We start from the raw sequence: 19,788 nt of genomic DNA on the forward strand, positions 1-19,788 counted from the left end.
CAAAAATACGTTAGCATCATGTTTAGTTTGGCTGCCAGTGGCAAATCAAGAAGCCCTCCTTTGAAGCAAGCCTTTACCTTTGATCTGTGTGATCATAAGCATCTCATAAGGCTCTCAGACTATCTACCTGGCAGGCTTGTTGCAATGTGGGGTGTCACAGGTTTCAGCTTTATCCCTGATGCTGCTAGTGGGTGGTTGTCTAGACCAGTGTTTCCCAACCTTGGGCCTCCAGCTGTTTTTGAACTACAATTCCCATCATCCCTGACCACTGGTCTTGCTAGCTAGGGATGATGGGAGTTGTAGTCCAAAAACAGCTGGAGGCCCACGGTTGGGAAACACTGGTCTAGACCACATGGCTGGGAGGTGGCCTGCTCTGGTTGGGGTTACACACCCTCTGAAGAGCGGGTATGTAGCTTGGGGATACTTCTATATCCTTCGCGGTCACTCAAGACTCAGGTGGTCCAGGTGGCATGGAGTGCCTTCCATCAGCTGTACCCCTTTCTGGACAAGGAGAGTCTAACTTCTGTCATCTATACTCTGGTAACCCCTAGCTTTGATTACTGCAATGCATTTTACACGGGGCTGCCTCCGAAGAAGGTTCAGAAACTTCAGCTGGGGCAGAATTCAGTGGCCAAGCTGCTCACCTGGTGAGACGGTTTGAGCATATAATGCCAATTCTGGCCCGATTGCATTGTCTGCCAATTAGTTTCTGAGTTCAAAGTGATGGCTTTGACCTATAAAGGCTTAAACACAGTGCTTTTTTTAAAAAGGGGGGGAAAGGTGCCAGTTCGCACCATGCTGTTGTTACTGTAAGTACCACACTTGACAGAAAAAAGCATCGCTTAAATGGTTCAGGACCGCAATACCTCATGGACCACCTCTCCCCAAACGAACTGACCTGGACCCTGCAACCATCACTTGAGGCCCTTCTTCATGCCCCTTTCTGTGGTGGCTCCCGCTTGTGGAATGCTCTCCCCAGAGAGGCTCATCCAGTGCCATCATTCCATATCTTTAGAATCATAGAATCCTAGAGTTGGAAGAGACCACAAGGGCCATCGAGTCCAACCCCCTGCCAAGCAGGAAACACCATCAGAGCACTCCTGACATATGGTTGTCAAGCCTCTGCTTAAAGACCTCCAAAGAAGGAGACTCCACCACACTCCTTGGCAGCAAATTCCACTGTCAAACAGCTCTTACTGTCAGGAAGTTCTTCCTAATGTTTAGGTGGAATCTTCTTTCTTGTAGTTTGGAACCATTGCTCCGTGTCCGCTTCTCTGGAGCAGCAGAAAACAACCTTTCTCCCTCCTCTATGTGACATCTTCTAATATATTTGAACATGGCCATCATATCACCCCTTAACCTCCTCTTCTCCAGGCTAAACATGCCCAGCTCCTTTAGGCACCAGGCAAGAGCATTCCTCTTCTCCCAGGCCTTTGGCAAATTAAACAATACATAGTCTTTTAAACTGGGAGGGTATTGTTTCGTTCGTTATTGCTAAACCTAAATCGGAAAGGTTGGCTCAGCTCAGTGAATTGGTGGGCAGAGCTACTCGCAACCCGTAAGTCAGAAACTAAGCAGCATGTGATCTGCATGGTTTCTCTTTAGGCTAGAAACATAACCGAGGCAGGAAGACTAGCAGGCAGCAGCTCCAGTATATATGACGACAAATACAGCAATGTGTGAAATCAATAAGCTCCACTGGAGAAAACAATCTATATACTCCAGCTTCTCCACAAGGCAAGGGAAAGAATCAATGTTTCCGTGCCCAGTGCTCTTGAGCTGACCAAGACGGAAGTTCGAAACCTAAAATATAACTCAAGACACAAAACTGCTACAAAAAGCACAATGCATGTCAAATAATTTGAAAATATTTTTGCTGAAGTAAGTGAATTTTAAGAGGACAGTGTGAAAAAAATAATGCCTGCAATTATATGGAGCCATCTACTGAAATGCCAAAAGCCGTCTCTGCTGCATGCAGATTACAAAATGTGAACTGCTCCAAGGTATTAAAATGAAAGCCTCATATTTCATGCAGCAAAAGCAGGCCATTTCTTCATGTCATTTTATTGTATAGCTTGCAGTTTAAAATATATTAACAAATCATTTAAATCTTTTGATTTATCCTAAAAAGGGAGAAGGCAACACAAAAAACCTGACATGCACAGACCTATAATCTTGTTAAAATCTTGAGGGCACCAGGACTTTGTTTTTAAGGTTCCAGCTCCTGAGGCTGTCAAGATAAATTTGGGAACACAATGACTCAATACAGAATTGCACTTGACAAGGGATCACCTGAGCAAACCTTGAACTCGTACATTTCTCTCCCTCCCATTTTGGTCACACAGAAATGAAGATTTAAAGCTACCAGAGGGGGGTCGTCCTGGAGAATGGAAAAGGTATACTTTTTCCTTTCCTTCTTCCTGAAACCACCTTATGTAACATGGAGAGGGCAGGTTTCTAACTTTGGTATTTGGGTTGACATGGCAAAAGACACAACACTACAGAATAAAATATTTTCAATCCCTTCAGACTGTATGAATTTATTATTTGACCCAGTCTATTGAAAACAAACAAACAAACAACTGTTGCTCGATGGGATGTCAATGGGTTAATATTTTACATGACCTGGGAATGGAACTTGCTGCATATTTTAAGAAAGGGAGAAAATTGGGGTCATGGCTGTGATACTCGTGAGAGCCATTTTTGCACAGGGAGGGAGAGAAGAAAGCTCATATTTGCACCCATTTTACAAACAGAGCACAGACTTTTCCTTCTTTTCTTTTAAAACTGGTTTTGTGGGAATGAATAGGTTAGCACACCAGACACCACAGCATATCTATCACTGCTTTTGTAACACTGTCTATGCAGAAGCATGTGCATAATGTAGGTTAGACTGGCACTGCAGATGGAGGCTCTGTGTCAGTTTTCTCCAAGCTCTGGGTTGCGACATGGTGTGTTGGCTGCAGTGTATAGGTGTGTCGCATAAATGCTCCCCGTGCTTTTCCTGGGGCTGGAAAGGGGCTAGTTTAACCCCTGGTTTGCTAGTAAAACTGGATTACCGTGTCACGAAATGATGCATGTCTAAAAAGTGTGTCACCAACATGAAACGTTTTGAAAGCTCTGCTCTACGTACATAGAAGGGAAGCCGGCTTTGGCAGCCAACACACAAAATAATTTGCACAAAATCACATACTCGTCCTTTGTGAAACCAAAAAGGAAAGGGGTGCACAAAATCCTACAAGAAACATGTACACATCCCATTACAGGGTTGCTTGTGAAACCACAGTCTGAAATACATGGTGCCAGAGATGACTAGCACTGGTGACCCATCAGTTGCCCTGTGAGACTCCATAGTGTAAGCACCAGGGAGCTGAACACCACCATGCAGGTAGGAATGGAGCCACTGGAACACAGGACCACTGATACTTATCCTACAAAGTTGGTCCAGTAGGGCGTGATGGTCAATTGTAGGGTTGCCATATTTTGAAGAGCAAAAAAAGAGGACACATTGGCCAACTGCTAAGTCAGTCTTGCCTACACAGACTGGCAGCAGCTCTCCAGGGCTTCAGGCAGGGGCCAGTGTGGTGTAGTGGTTATGAGCGGTGGACTCGTAATCTGGTGAACCGGGTTCGCGTCTCCGCTCCTCCACATGCAGCTGCTGGGTGACCTTGGGCTAGTCACACTTCTTTGAAGTCTCTCAGCCCCACTCACCTCACAGTTTGTTGTGGGGGAGGAATGGAAAGGAGAATGTTAGCCGCTTTGAGACTCCTTTGGGGAGTGATAAAACGGGGTATCAAATCCAAACTCCTACTCTTTTCCCAGCCACATCTGGAGATGCTGGGATTTAATCTGGGGGGGCCTTCTGCATTCAGAGAAGATGCTCTGCCACTGAGTTATGGCCCTAAAACTGTCGCCCAGGAGGACTCCCCTGCTGAGTGCCTGGGGGCCCCGGTCCTGCCACTCACCACCTGGCCTAGGGCAGGGCCTGACGGGCTCCATAAAGGACTGCTGCCGCTGAGGCTGGGCAGAGAGGGCTCCGTTTTTGGTTGTTGTTGTTGTTTTTATTTGTTGTTATTTTTTATCTATGTCATTTTAAACTGTGATATTAATGCTGTATTCTTAGTTTCAGAGTTTGATTTATGTGGAAATTGTTTTCCATTTGGCTGTGTATTTTTTTTAATGTAGTTTATTTATTGTTTATGACTTCTGTAATTATGTAAATCTTGTCATGTTGTACGCTGCCTTGAGCTTTTTTTTAAGTGTGGAAAGGCGGCATACAGATAATGATGATGATGATGATGATGATGATGATAAAACAAACAGAAAATCACATGAGCAGAGAGAGGTTTAAAGAGATGGACAGACCCTGGATGAGACACTCACTCACAGGAAGTCGCTAGGCAGAGGCTGGGCAGTCATCATAGCGAAGGGGGTAGAATACTGAACTTGAAGGGGAGGAGAAAAGGGATGCAGTGGGTGGCAGAAGGGAAGGGGGGATACCTTGGGGGGGGGACGAGGGAGTCAGGGAAGTGGAGAAAGGGGAGTGAATGGAAGAGGGACCCCGGCAGAAGGAAGGAAAGGAAGAGGGTCCGGAGGAGTAAAGGGGAGTGTTGAGGGGGGCATCCAGGCAGGAGGCAAAAGACTAAAAAAGCCACACAATGATGAGAGGCTGGGGTTGGGGCAAGGGAATGCAGCAGCAGAGAAAGGCAGAGCGAGCGAGGGGGGAGCAATCAGAAATCCAGTTAGGAAAAAAGGCCAGGGAGCACAGCAGAGATGCAGGAAAAGTAGGGAGGGAAGAGAATTACCGTATTTTTTGCTCTATAAGACACACTTTTCCCCTCCTAAAAAGTAAGGGGAAATGTGTGTGCGTCTTATGGAGAGACAGCAGACGGGAGGCTCTGCTCAGTGCTCCCTTTAAAGAGCCACATGGAGCGCTTGGGGGCTTTTCCCCGAGGAGGGAGAAGGGCTGCCTTTAAAGCATGCTCTTTAAAGGGAGCACGGCTCTTGGGGGAGCCTTAGCCACAAGCAGCCTCTCCCGGGCAAGGGGAGCCTTCATCCCATAAGCCAGGACAGCCAGCGGGATCACTGCGCTGCCATCCCGCTGGCTGTTCTGGCTTGTTGCTTGGCCACACGCAGCCTCTCCCAGGCAAGGGGAGCAGCGATCCCTCTTGCTGTTCTGGCTTCTGGGATTCAGAATATATTTTTTCTTGTTTTCCTCTTCCAAAAACTAGGTGGGTCTTGTGGTTTGGTGCGTTTTATAGAGCAAAAAATACGGTAGATCATTAAGTTTCAGTTGGGGAAAAGGCACTGGCGGAGGAAGGGGGTACAGTGGGTGCTGTCTGTCCCTGGTGTCATCCCTGAGGGGGGGTGACATTGCCACCCCGCCCCCCTGGAACGCTCGCCGTGGGTGGCTAGCCCTGCCCCCACAGCACGTGTGCCGCTCCAGGTGCCAGAGCAGCTAGCTCCGCCTCTGGGAAAAGGAGGGTCTCCCTGAGCCTCATTTTCTGGAGGGTGCCCTCCAAAAAGGGGGAGAAGGGTGGTTGTGGGGGTGGGAGGGATTGTTGGATGGGAAAAGAGAGCAGGAGAGGGGGGTGCAGAGGAGGCATGTCAGGAGGAAGGAAGGGGGGGCTGTTACCGATTTTGTCCTGGGGGGCTTTGATTGGGAAGTGACGTTGCAGTCGGATGCTGCATGTCTCTTAGTCCTCCTCCCTCCTGCTCTTTCCCCCTCTTCCTCTGCCTCTCTCACACACAAACACACAGGCCAGTACGCCTGCGGCCAGCCGGGCAGGTGAGTGCTTGAATGCCAAGGGGCATGACGAAGTGAAGGGCCGAGAGGGCCGACCAAAGGGTATTTTAGGATTTTACTCCAAGAAATAAACTGCCACAGCAGCCGAAATGGACTTTGAAGGAAGAGACCAAGGCTGATTTGGTCACAAAGCCAGACTGGAATGGATCCAGATCATCAGTCTTATCCAGGAATGTCCACAGTTGTTCCACCACAACTGTCTCAATCACCTTCCCCCCAGGGGGTACCTGCTAGTGTGTAATAGATATTACAGTTCTTTGTGTTGAGTGTCACTTTTTTGTGGAGTGGCTGCCTCGCCACCTCCATTAACATGGAGAGCTTACCAGGAGATTGGCTCATTTTATCATAAGTAGTGGAGCTGTGGGATAGTCAAGGGACTTTGGCCTGTGGTAATGGAGGAAATACGGGACGCGGGTGGCGCTGTGGGTAAAAGCCTCAGCGCCTAGGGCTTGCCGATCGAAAGGTCGGCGGTTCGAATCCCCGCGGCGGGGTGCGCTCCCGCTGCTCGGTCCCAGCGCCTGCCAACCTAGCAGTTCGAAAGCACCTCCGGGTGCAAGTAGATAAATAGGGACCGCTTTCTAGCGGGAAGGTAAACGGCGTTTCCGTGTGCGGCTCTGGCTCGCCAGAGCAGCGATGTCACGCTGGCCACGTGACCCGGAAGTGTCTCCGGACAGCGCTGGCCCCTGGCCTCTTGAGTGAGATGGGCGCACAACCCCAGAGTCTGTCAAGACTGGCCCGTACGGGCAGGGGTACCTTTACCTTTACCTTTAATGGAGGAAATAGAGTAAGTGTAATCACAGGGCATACTGTAATTATGGATCCAACACTAGTATTATGATCCAACTTTGCCATGACAAACATATAATCTTTTGCATAATATTTAATTATTTTTTTAAAACTAGTGACAGCTCATTTAATAACAGCAATACTTTGAAGAACCCAGGAAGCTCCATCAATTAACCTTTGGTATTCTAGGTTCTGGCAAATTGTGTTAAAGGGACCCCTGACTGTTAGGTTTAGTCGCGGAGGACTCTGGGGTTGCGGCGCTCATCTCACTTTACTGGCCAAGGGAGCCAGTGTGCAGCTTCCAGGTCATGTGGCTAGCATGACTAAGCTGCTTCTGGCAAACCAGAGCAGCGCATGGAAACGCCATTTACCTTCCCGCCGGAGCGGTACCTATTTATCTACTTGCACTTTGACGTGCTTTCGAACTGCTAGGTTGGCAGGAGCAGGGACCGAGCAACGGGAGCTCACCTTGTCATTGGGATTCGAACCACCAACCTTCTGATCGGCAAGCCCTAGGCTCTGTGGTTTAGACCACAGCGCCACCCGCACAAATCTCTGTGTAACCAGAGATTAAATGCACAATGGAAAGTAAATAATGAGGAAGGTGAAAACAACTCCTTTCTCAACCCATTCAAATTAGTTTAATCCTTCAACAAATATCTCTCAGAACCAAAATGTCATTTATTTATTTATATTTATATTTATATAATATATGAAATATGCCTATATATGTGAAAAACTCTGGGCACCAACAAAATCACCAGATTGTATATAAAATAAGTCGTATTTTTCGCCCTATAGGATACACTTTTTCCCCTCCAAAAATGAAGGGGAAATGTGTGTGCATCCTATGGGGCGAAGGCAGGCTTTCGCTGAAGCCTGGAGAGCGAGAGGGGTCGGTGCGCACCGACCCCTCTCGCTCTCCAAGCTTCGTGCAGCTCTCCGCAAGCCTGGGGAGACCGGCGCGGCTCCCTAGGCTTGCGGATAGCAGGCTGTTCAGGGGGCTGTGGTCAGGGGAAGCTCGGGCTTCCCCCGCGCCAGCCCCGTGCCTGGGGGGGGGGGAAATTTTTTTTTCTTTATTCCCCCCCCCAAAAAAAAAACTAGGTGCGTCCTATGGGGCGAAAAATACGGTAACCTACAACTGCCTGCTGGGATTAATTCAGATTTTGACCAATTAATTGTATATCCTGAAATTCTACAAAAACTATTGTTTTTATTAATTCTGGACAACTAATAAAAAGTAATAAACTTATTTTAAATTCCACTTGTAAATGAACACAACCAGATCTCTCCCTTTTCCATCTGATTTCACATGCCGGTGCTTCCAACATAAATCAAACATCAGTGGAGACAATGACAGCTATGTCTTGCGCCCTGCTCCAAACCCACTGGATCTGAAAGACTTCAATTTGCTCTTACTTGCAATTTAGGAAGTATAAAATTCTAACCTCATAAATTATTGAGGAAATCCAAACTTTTCCAAAGTAACAAACATACTGCCAATATACTTTGCCAAATGCGTTTTCAGCACCCGAAGAAACAAATGCAGCTGGATATGTTCTAGGACTATTCCAGGCCACCAGGTTGGCTACCAATTTTAGGTGACCTGCCACTCTTTATGTCAAGTAAAAACCACTTGATCTGAATGTGCTACTGTGGATATCACTACTTAATGTTTTTTTAAAAAATATTTTTATTAATTTTCCAATATTTACCCAAAATTACCACAGTTTTGCTAATTATACAGATTCCAATTAATTCCAAAAACCACTGCTTTATATTAACCAAAATTGCTATTAATATATTAAAATGTATGCGAATTAAAGAGACTGACCTATCATTTGCACAATGAGCATGGTGTTTGCCAGGCTTAGGTATAACAGACATATATGTATCATACACTAAGGTTGATGAAACCAAAGCACCTTAGGGAGTAGTAAATCTGAATATATTTTGTACCATTCCACAGGAAAACAATCAGGCCCTAGCACTTTCCCAGTCTTCATTTTGTGAATAACACTCTTAACTTCTTCCAGCTGCAACTATTTTGAAACAATTTCCTCTTGCTGCATATCTAGCAGCGGGAGATCCAACTTCAAGGGATTCAAATTCAAATTATTTTAAATTATATACGAAGAATAATATTTCTGAAAATTTGAATATATTTATTTGGTGTTGTATACACTGTATTGTGTTCTCCTTTGATGAATACAATATAATTTCTATTTTGTTGTTGTTTTAAATGAAACACAAAAATCTTTCCTAGTGTCTCACCTCTTTCCCACACTTGCACACACGAATTTAGCTTTAGGAGAACATAAGTTATTCAATTCATATTTAATACATATTTTGAGAGAGATCTTGAGAAGAGGATGATGCAAATTGTCTTAAAAGAGACTTTGCTTCATGGACCATAAATATTTACTATAGCAATTACCATATTTGATGTCTTTCCAGCAAAATACCCATCCAGGTTTCTCTATGTTGCCATGCTAAAAAAACTTCTGTATCAAAAATTCATGTGAAACCAGTAAGGCGAATATTTTGTCTACCACTCAGAAGCAACTACTATCTCTGCAAATTTCATCCATTCTGTCAAAAAGCAAAAAAGCTATAGCCATTTTAAAATACTCCTATGGTAATTGATGAGGAGGCACAAAGCCAAATCAAGAAACCTGTGAATTGGTCCAAGACGAATTGGACTGTTTTCCTTTTGAAAAAAAAAAGTTTTTCAGTTATATACATTTCAATAGTTTTACAGTCATTTTAAAATTTCAAAACTCGACTTCCTTCTTCCTGTTTCTGCAGTTTCTAAAATTTATTTTTATCACTTCCTGCATATTCTAAATTAACTTAACTTACAAGACCACCACATATGATGGAAAGTACCTTCTTTCTCTCTGCATTTCCAACACTTATTTGATTTTGATTTATACATTTTTGCCAATTTACTCGGTGTTAGATAACATCCACATAAAATTTTCATGTAGGTTTCTCTTAAACCATAGCATGCTGTAAATTTTGTATCAGTATTCCACAATCGGTCCCACACTTCCATATTTATATTATAACCAATATCTATTGCCCAATGTATCATTGAAGGTTTTACTTGCCTTTGTCTCCCATTCTAGTAATATCTTATACATTTTAGATAGCACTTTAACATTAGGTAAAGGTAAAGGTACCCCTGCCCGTACGGGCCAGTCTTGACAGACTCTGGGGTTGTGCGCCCATCTCACTCAAGAGGCCAGGGGCCAGCGCTGTCCGGAGACACTTCCGGGTCACGTGGCCAGCGTGACAAAGCTGCATCTGGCGAGCCAGAGCCGCACACGGAAATGCCCTTTACCTTCCCGCTGGTAAGCGGTCCCCATTTATCTACTTGCACCCGGAGGTGCTTTCGAACTGCTAGGTTGGCAGGCGCTGGGACCGAGCAGCGGGAGCGCACCCCGCCGCAGGGATTCGAACCGCCGACCTTTCGATCGGCAAGTCCTAGGCGCTGAGGCTTTAACCCACAGCGCCACCTGCGTCCCTACTTTAACATTACATTCCAATATATATCTCTCCAATTGTGATATTTGTTCCTCAAATCCTCAAATCCTATCTTTCCTAATTACTTCATTCAAATAGTGTATCCATGTTAACTTTCCTGATAAATTCTTAAATTGTTTTAATTTAAACTCTCCTCCCTCTTGTTTTAATAAATTTCTGTAAGTTTTCCAACCTTCTATCATATTCTTTTCTTTTCTTTTCTTTTACCTCTATGACTTCCAACGGTGACAGCCAAAGTGGTGTTTTTGTCTCAAAATAAATAAATAAAACAAAATAAATTATGAATTGGACTGTTTTCCAAAGCATTGAATTAATCTCCGAATCAACCTGGCGCACCCCACTAGCCCTAACATTGAAAGTAGGACATGTTTATCCATTACCTTTTGTCAGGCTACCACTGTTATCTATATAAACTAAAAGCAATACTTCATTATTGAAATATTGCATTGGAGAGTTTGCAGTTTTGCTCATTAGAGGCAAATTAAAGCAGAACAGCGTGGAATAGATTTTGTTTTTTTGGGTTTTTTAGCCAAACATATTATGCACTTAAGATGAATACAGTGTAAATCACCACCACGACCACACAATTAAATACCATAAGCTTCCTTATCCCCCAGCTCAGACTTTTCTAATCTCTTAAAGAAAGCAATACCAGATGGCCAAAGAACAACTGCTAAGAACCACACGGAGCAGCATAAAAATGCTAAAGCTCTGCGGTACTTAAAAAAAAAAGAAAGGATTCCCCAAGTTTACTGCCTCAAATTCAAAGATTTTCCAGTACAAAAATAGGGTGGAACTGCCACACAGCCATGTTCTCCACATATTTCAGGCTATCCTCTCCAATACCAGGTATGCAGGTAGTGGCAGATGGGGCAGAGCTTCTGAGTGTTGGCTGCTTGGTGTGGCACAGTTTTTTGAAAGGAGAATCACAGAATTGCAGAGTTCAAAGGGACCTCAAGGGTTATCTAGTCCAACGCCCTGCAATGGAGGAATCTCAACTAAAGCATTCTTGACAGACAGCTATCCAAGCCATCCAACCTCAGCTTAAAAACCTTGAAGGAAGGAGAGTCCACCTCCCCCCAAGGGAGTCCGTTGCACTGCCGAACTGCTCTTAATGTCGGAAAGTTCTTCCTGATGTTTAGCCGGAATCTCCTTTCTTGTAACTTGAATCCATTGTTTCGAGTCCTACACTCAAGAGCAGAGAAAACAAGCTTGCTCCCTCTCCCATGTGACAGCCCCTTAGATATCTGAAGTTGGTTATCATATCTCCTCTCAGTCTTCTCTTCCCCAGGCTAAAGATGCCCAACTGCCTTAACTGTTCCTCCTAAGACTCTTCTTCATCTTGGTCACCCTCCTCCAGCTTGCCAATCTCTTTCTTAAATTGTGGCACCCAGAACTGGACACAGAACTCCAGAACCGAGGCAGAATAGTGTGTGACTATTACTTCCCTTGATCTGGAAACCATACTTGATGCAACCTAGAATAGCATTACCTTTTTTTTTTTACTGCTGCATCACACTGTTGACTCATGTTAAGCTTGTGGCCTACTAAGACCCCTAGATCCCTTCTGCATACTGGCAAGCCAGATGACCCAATAAGTGCAGAACCTTTCATTTGTCCTGTTTAAATTCATGTTGTTACTTTTGGCTCAGCTCTCCAATCCGTTAAAGTCACATTGAATCCCAATTTTATCTTCTGCAGCATTATCAACCCCTTTCAGTTTGATGTCATCTGCTAATTTGATAAAAATCCCCTCAATCCCTTTGTCCAAGTTGTTTATAAAGATGTGAACAATAACAGAACCCTGTGGTACCTTCACTTGTCACTTTTTTCCGGGATGACGAGGAACGATTTATTAGGTTTGGTCAGTCAACCAGCTACAAATACACCTCACAGCGTTCTTGTGCAGTCCACATTTTACCAGATTCTCTGCAAAAATATCACGGTGGACTCTATCAAAAGCTTTACTGAAATCGAGATACGCTGCGTCTACAGTATCAGCATCAAGCTGACATCAAGGTCAGTAGTTACCTGTGTCATCTTCTTTCCCCCTTCTTGAAGATGGGGACAACATTTGATCACCTCCAGTCTGCAGGGACCTCACCTGTCCTCCAAGAATTCTCAGAGATTATAGACAGAGGCTCTAAGATTACATCCGCAAGCTCCTTTAGTACCCTTGGGTGCAGCTCATCAGGCCCTGAAGATTTAATCTGTTTGAAGTAGCTAGGTGTTCCTTTATCACTTTTCCTTTCTTGAGCTGCAGTTCTTTCCTTGCATCATTTATTCTGTTATCACCAAGTTGGGCACTGCTTTCCTTCTGGGTGAAGACAGAGGCAAAGTAGGCATTGAGCAGTTCCACTTCATCTTTGTCAGCCAATAGCATTTCTGTCTTTTGCACTCAGAGGACCTACTACTTCCTGTTCTTCTTCTTGCTTTGAACACATCACCAAAGAACACCCCCCCTTTTTTGTAGCTTTCTTTGCAACCTTGAGATCATTCTGAGCTTTAACCCACCTGACCTTCTCCCTGCAACTGTTGGCTATGCCTGTATGTTCTGAGATCACTAATCTGGTGACAGGAAAAAGATGAATAATGAGTTCTCCGGAAACCCTAACAGGAAGATTCGTATCTCAGATTCGTATCAAAAATCAAAAGGAGAGCAAGTTTAGGACACAGTGGCAGTTCAAATTTAATTATTATTGAGATTGTTTGAAGATATTTTTTTCCAGAATGAACACATTATCACATGACCACCACATGTGATAATATGTTCCAATCACATTACACCCTCTCCAACATTTGGTTCCACCTGTTTTTATTATTCCGGCTAGTAGAGATACCACCTGTAAAAAGTTTAAATGAGTTTTCTTTTATTCTTGTTGAGCTTGTTTTATGAGATCTGTCTGACCAGACTCTATCCTATTCCATTCTGAAATTTCAGAAGATCTAGGTTGTCTTCCCAGGTGGATCTCTTCTCCTTTCCACTCTTACTAAAACAAATTGACAGCTGCCTCCTGCTGCTGCCCTGAGTGAACTGGGCACATGCAGAAAAAAAGCATGACGGTGGATCTTGGCAAATGAACTACTAGTGTACTACTGGTGAAGATGGACCTGGAGATGGGCCCGTCTTCTGCAAGTGTTTCTGTAGGGAGGGACTTGCTTGCAATAGTCCTAAGATAAATACAAGGTAGACTGAGAATGACCGACTATAAGGATGCAGGCAGGATTTTGTACAAGACTTCCCCACCCCTCAAAGTGTGGGGCCCTGGGCAACTGCCCTGTTCCTTCACCATCACCTCTGATAAGTCCTCCAGCAAAATTTAGTTCAGCCCCCATTTACTTCCCTGGAGATCTCATCTACGTATGTTTTTTCACTCTGATACAATGCTCTCCTAAAAGTTGTTTGCACAGGGAAAGAAAGATACAATACTAGGATTCTGGTTAAGATATTTGGTATTGAATTAAACCTGATGGAGGAAGCCTTTGGTCCTCCAGATGTTACTGAACTACAACTCCCCTCAGTCTTAGCAGTAAACTGAATAATTTTTGAAGCCTCCGCACAAATGAGAATTTTGCACAAGGGAGTAAAGCACGTGTAGCCAGCAGCTGCACTCCCCATCCCCTTCCTGGTCTGAACTAACCCAGGGAGAAAGTTATGTTTAGTTACATTAAGTCCTGGGGATTGTGTGTTGTGCCAAAGCTTCACAGAAAAGGTGCAATTTGAGGTTGAATTAGAAGCAAGAGAGAGGTGCCACCATGCAGGTGTTCTGGAAAGCAGTTCCAGGCATAAAGAACTGCAGAGCTGTTTGAGGGAGCAAGAGATCTTGGGGTACCTGGAAGTGATAGAAGTGGAGGATCGAAGGCATCACTATAGAAGTGGTGGAGTGCATAATAAACTTTGAGGTAAGCATGAGGAGTTTTTCATTGGATCTGAGAGTATACAAAAAAGTTTAGGCAGCAGTTGCCCGTTTTCATTATCAGAAAGGTAATCAATTTATTCCTGCGGCAAATCAGATATTTCAAACAAAAGTGCAATCCCAGATATTCTATGGAATCCCGCTATGGGTCCAAGCATATAACAATGATTTAAAAAAGATTCACTCTAGCTTTCTGAGACGTATTCTTGGACTCCCAGCTATGATCAAATATGAAACAATGTGTGCAGAAATAGGCATACACACAATGGAATATTGGGCATGGTCCACCTCAATAAAGTACTGGTTACGCTGCCACTTTCGCTGCCCTCCATCAAGTCTGCTCGCTGATTTGCTCAAAGACTCCTATAAATCAAGATGGTATCAGCACCTCGAAAAAAAGATTGAATCTTTAGGCATCGAGCTGGAGCCCCTGTACAATTCTAGTGAGCAATATATCTCCCATAATATCCTAACTAGACTAAAGGATGTCGAGAGACAAAATATTATGGCAGCTGTAAACAAAATTTGCTCCCCCATATTCTATGAATTAAATATCTTAGATAGCAGAGCCAATTACGTCACTAAACTAATAATCCCAGCCCAACGTAGGGCTTTTATGCTGGCCCGTTTGAATGTTTTTCCCTCAGCATTTGTCAGGGGAAGATATCAAAACATCCCTAGAAACAAGAGACTCTGCAGATGCTCTATGAATGTCCCGGACACTGTAGAGCATATTCTCCTTCATTGCCCATTGTACAGTACGCTCCGTCAACGCGTGCTGTCCCCTCTTTTGGGTGGTCTGGAACCGCAGCAAGGTGAATGTGTGGGTTTCTACCTATCCGACGTTGACCAAAGGGTAACGGCGGGGGTAGCCGAGTTTTTGGTAGCAGTCCTCCAAGGAGCAGGATAACAAGGAAAACCACTGACTCTATATGTATATATATATATGCACTTAGCAAACTGCTGCCTTTTTATATATACTTCAAGGCTTTTATATGTTATTTTCTCTTTTAAGGTTTTATTTCCATAATGCCTAATAAAGGTTTGATAAAGTAAAGTAAGTAAGTTTAGGAGAGGTATCAAATGATCAGAGTGCTGTGAAAGGTGGATAACATTTCTCTGCTGTAACTTCTATGCCAGATGGTCTTGCAACATTTCTAATCCACATTTTTACTAGCTCTTGTGTCAACCTATTCATCACAGCAATCCTACAAGTCTTTGGACCGAATGAAATTGCATTGCCCCCTCTCCAACCTAACACCTACCTTTTTGCCATGGAACAAAGGAGTGCCAGAAGCATGCTATGACTCCCCATGCTGCCTTCAGGCAGGAGAGGAGAACCACTGCAATCCATATGCTGGGCCACTGACCATCAGGTCAGGCTTTGCCCCTACTGCAACTCTGTTCCTGAATACAGCTCTGTACTCTCTTCCCTTGCAGTGAATGACAGTCATCCATTTATGTGGGAGAAAGGAAAGGCCTACACTCATACTGGAATGGGTGCTAAACTGAAGGCCCAGAAGCACTGCAGCAGTAATGAACCAGGCAACCCCAGAGATAAGCCAGTTTTGTTGCATGCCAGCCTGCTTACTTTTCATAAGTTTCATGGGAGCTCAATAAGAGCTGTTGACAACTTAAGCACAGTAGCATAGCGTGGGTTGCCAGTGCCCGGGGTGGGAAAGCCACCGATGCCACCAGAGCAGCCCCCACAAGCCAAGTGGGACCGCCTGCCCACACACACAGTGCTTGGCCGGTGAGTTCTCCTGATGCCCGTGGAGAGAAGCGCTGGGCCGGACTGTGCTACCTCCCTCCAGCCGGGCCTGTTCATCGTGGGCCTGGGCTGCTCTACATTTTGATTGTAAAATTTAAACTAAGACTCACTTTCCCTCTTCAACGGGGAAAGTGGTTTAAGAGGAAACTTCAAACAATTTTACCAGCCATGAGCTCAGTTCCTCATCCCAGCTTTTGTGCATATAGATTTAATGTACCATAGCTATAAATACCTGAATATTAATTTAGATGTCTTTCAAGCAATTCATCTCATAGTGACTGTAATTTAACAAAATGCAATGGTCCACAAAGATAACACACACACCCTAGCAATACATGGAATTATCAATGTAACTTCAAACACACATGATTCAGGAATTTTAGGTTCAAAATTTTCCTTAAAATAAATCTAGAAGTGAGTGGGGTGAATTTCTGCTATTTATGGGGTAAAGCAAACACAAATAATGAAGGCATTTGGATATAAGGCATTTATAAGTGGTTAAGTATTTTACTTAGATAGTTCTCTTTCAAGAAGATTCCTGCACCTGCCTCTAATCCATTAACTATTGAAATGCAATTATTCAGGAATACCTGCCCAGTTCTCACAGTGCATCTGGCCTTCAAGAGATAAACTGAGTCAATCACACAGAAAAACCAGCTGCCAAGAAACAAACTAGTTTAACTCAAACAATGCTGGTTTACTATAAAACTCAAAAAAGGTTAATAATGCAATGGTACCATTTTTGTATCTAGATGTCTGCCTTGAATAATTGTTCCTCAAGCTCACATGCATGAGTTTACCATTAGAATGCTCATTATTGCTTTTCCTAATCATTCAAACCTGATAAACTTTTGTTTTGGTCAAGAAAACCAAGACAGATCATAAATTGTGAATTAGTTCTAAACAAAAATTATTTGCTGACTGGCATCAACAGCCTGATTTTCCAAGTGCACATGACATCATTTAGATCATAGTAGCTGCTAGGAGTTCTCAAATTTGCTTACTGAAGCATTGCTGCCATTCCTCACGCCTCCTGGCTTGCTAACCAAGGAAAATCAATTTTGGTCCCACAAAAAAGCAGGCCCTCCAATTTGCCAATGTGAGTAATAGTAGCTCAAAAGTCCTTATTGTTTGTCATTTTCACTGACCATATTAAGAATCTTGGTTTTAAAAAAAGTGATGGTTAGAGACTAAATCTCATTCATACTAAAAAAAACAAACCCACTTTTTCCCTCTGTTAGGAAAGTGAGCCAGATTAATAGCAACGGCTTAGAAATACTTACAGCAGCTTGAGGTAATATTAAAACAGATGCCACCATGTCGGTATGAATAATTTGGCTAAGAGAAAGGTTCTGCTTTCTTTAATACAGCCTGCTCAACACACAGTTTACTGCAAATAAATCTTGTCAAAATGAAACCCAAAAGATATGAGAATTTTGCATTTTCCCCTCTAGCGTACGACATGGATTCAGCTCCATAAATATTCCATGCAGGTAAAAGAAAGGAGGGGGAAATCTTAACGTTCAAGCTTAAAATATACTGTGCTCACGATGCAGTAGGGAAATGGAGCTCTTAATTAAGAATATAAAAATGCAGTACTCACCCAAAATATTAAATTGAAAAGGAACATCATGTATTTCAAACAACACAAGCAGCCCCTCGCCATGCTGCACTTCTTAAATTCTAAAAGGAAAACAAATGATAGATCCAGATAAAAAACCACGTATTTGCTGCCTTTGGGTGCATTGTATTTGTCACTTTTGACACCAGTCCCAGCTGCAGCTGCGGTATGGCTCTGTGTGTTCGATCCTGTGGTACCATAGAAAGCTCCAGCAGTGAAGCCTCGGCCAAACTGCCGGCCTGAGGTAGAAGGTTTAGCAAAGTCTGAATCCTTGCTATCCAAAGATGGACTCCGGTGAATTGAGGAATCCTCACTACTAGATTTCTCCATGGTCTCTCTTTGCACAGTTGTCAGATTTAATGTCTAGCATCTCTCAGAATTCAGCACAGCACCTCGTGTCAAGTCCACCATTCATGTGAGGCTGACTTCTTTCGGCGCCACCTCCTCCTTATTAAATCCAACGACCCAATGCAGACCTTTATTCCAATGTTCTCTGCGTTGCCTCCATTCTTTTATTCTCCACCCTTATGCCAGAGCAGGCTGTCCTATATGCATCAGTGGCTGTGATTTACACGCCAGAGTCTCTTGCAGCAACATTTCTCAGGCTGTCTTGCCAAATCTGTTATGCACAACTTAACATTTTAATCAAGAATACTGTGAAGTTCTCTCGTTCTCTCCCCCTGCCACACTCTCTCTCTCTCTCTCTCTCTCTCTCTCACACACACACACAGAGTCAGTCCACAACCCTTGCTCTACAGGCAGCAAGCAGTCCTTGTAGCCATTCCCAAAGGTTCGTTGGTGGTTTCAGTGCATCTGGGAGGCATTCGGCATGAGCCGTCCTCTCTCTCTCAGCTCCTGCCTTCCCTTTGCTGCTCTGCCTGCTGCTCTGGCAAACGCTTCTGCTCCTCTGCTCCCTCTCTTCATCTGCTTGCTGTATTTTTCTCAGTCCTCAATTCCTGGGTCACCCTTCTTCACTCAGCACTGCACTGCTGTCGATGTGAGATCATCAGCAGCCGCAACCACTGGGCATTTCCCACAGAAGAAATCCCTGCTCTAACTATAACAAGTAATAAATCCTGCCCCATCCCAAAGCTCCTCCTATTCTGTTTCGCATCCAGCCAATGGCAGCAAGCTTCCAGCCCAGCACACGCTGAGCCGACCCCCCTCCTCCATGACACAAGATCTTTAATAGGATTATCGTTACGCTTTTGACTATACAAGTGCAAAACAAGAAAATCATTTTTTTAAAGTCAAATACTCTATAGCTGTTTGTGAGATTGGAATGCAAGGCGGGGGGTGGCGGGGTGGGCAGGCAATGATATTCCTATAACGCAAGTAACAACTGTAAGAAGTTGGAACTGGATACTGTGGCATTTGCCCGCTCCACTTCCCAATTAAATTGATAGTAACTATATACTTTTGGATTTCTTGCAGCTTAAAAACAAGCATAACGGGAAGCAGATTGTCTGTGCTGGGGAACTCACACAGTTCTCAGGTTGCCATTTGCGCTGCATGACACCACCCAGTGGGACAGTGTTAACCATCAGGGATGGCTGGTGGCTCCTGGACCTGGTAAGGGGTTACAGCCAAGGAGGTTGTGGAACCATGGCTAAGGACATGACTGAGCCTTGGGTCCCATGAACTCCAGCCAGTATCCTCAATTACGGAAGCTTTTGCTTAGCAATATTTGGAGAGCTGAAGGTTAGGCACACCTCTCTCAAAGTCTCATTGGTTTCAGTGGAATGAAGAGCATACCAATATTTCTCACTGAAATCTGTGAGCTTCAAATCCTATACTCGCTTATATGGATGGACGTCTCACTCTAAGAAGCTATGCACAGAGTTGCACAACATGACAGATCCCTGACCTGTGGAGCTTAAACTCCAAAATGCAACACAAGAAAAGAAGAGCAACATCCTCTATCCACTTACGTGGGAGTAAATCCCAATTAACTCAGTAGTGTTACTTCACAGTATAAATAACATTTCTAATCATATAGGTTTTACATCCAATTACAGTGGTGCCCCGCAAGACGAATGCCTCGCTAAACGAAAAACCCGCAAGACGAAAGGGTTTTCCGATTTTTTAGCGGCTTCGCAAGACGAATTTCCCTATGGGCTTGCCTCGCAAGACGAAAGCCCATAGGGAAATCTCCGGGGACAGTGGGGAAGCGCAGCGCGCCTTCTCCTCTGTTCCCGGACCTGTCCTAAGGCTTGCGGTGGGAGGTCCGGGAACAGAGGACAAGGCGCGAAGGGCTTCTCCTCTGTTCCCGGGGCTTGCGGTGGGAGGAGGGTTTTTCCTCCCCACCGCCAACATTCAGAACAGCATTCTGAATGTT

At 44.2% G+C, this 19,788-nt stretch overlaps 1 protein-coding gene across 8 annotated transcripts in view; it reads right to left on the reverse strand.

The window, feature by feature from the left end:
• The window catches only part of TSPAN9 (tetraspanin 9), a 146,652-nt gene that overhangs the window by 80,673 nt on the left and 46,191 nt on the right, over window positions 1-19,788 (reverse strand). For 5 of the 8 annotated variants that reach the window (XR_014555148.1, XR_014555149.1, XR_014555151.1 and 2 more), the window contains exon 2: window positions 17,433-17,512. Coding sequence is in view for 1 of the 8 variants with exons in the window: in XM_083698432.1 (XP_083554558.1) it covers window positions 17,433-17,495 (63 nt within the window). In the remaining 7 variants the exon portion in view is untranslated. Of the gene's footprint in view, window positions 1-13,974; window positions 14,072-17,432; window positions 18,491-19,788 lie in introns of those variants that run through there. The other 3 variants (XR_014555153.1, XR_014555154.1, XR_014555150.1) reach the window with 2 other exon arrangements.

The sequence above is a fragment of the Podarcis gaigeae genome (assembly GCF_964106915.1).
Source record: "Podarcis gaigeae genome assembly, chromosome: 9".
NCBI classification, from domain to species: Eukaryota; Metazoa; Chordata; class Lepidosauria; order Squamata; family Lacertidae; genus Podarcis; species Podarcis gaigeae.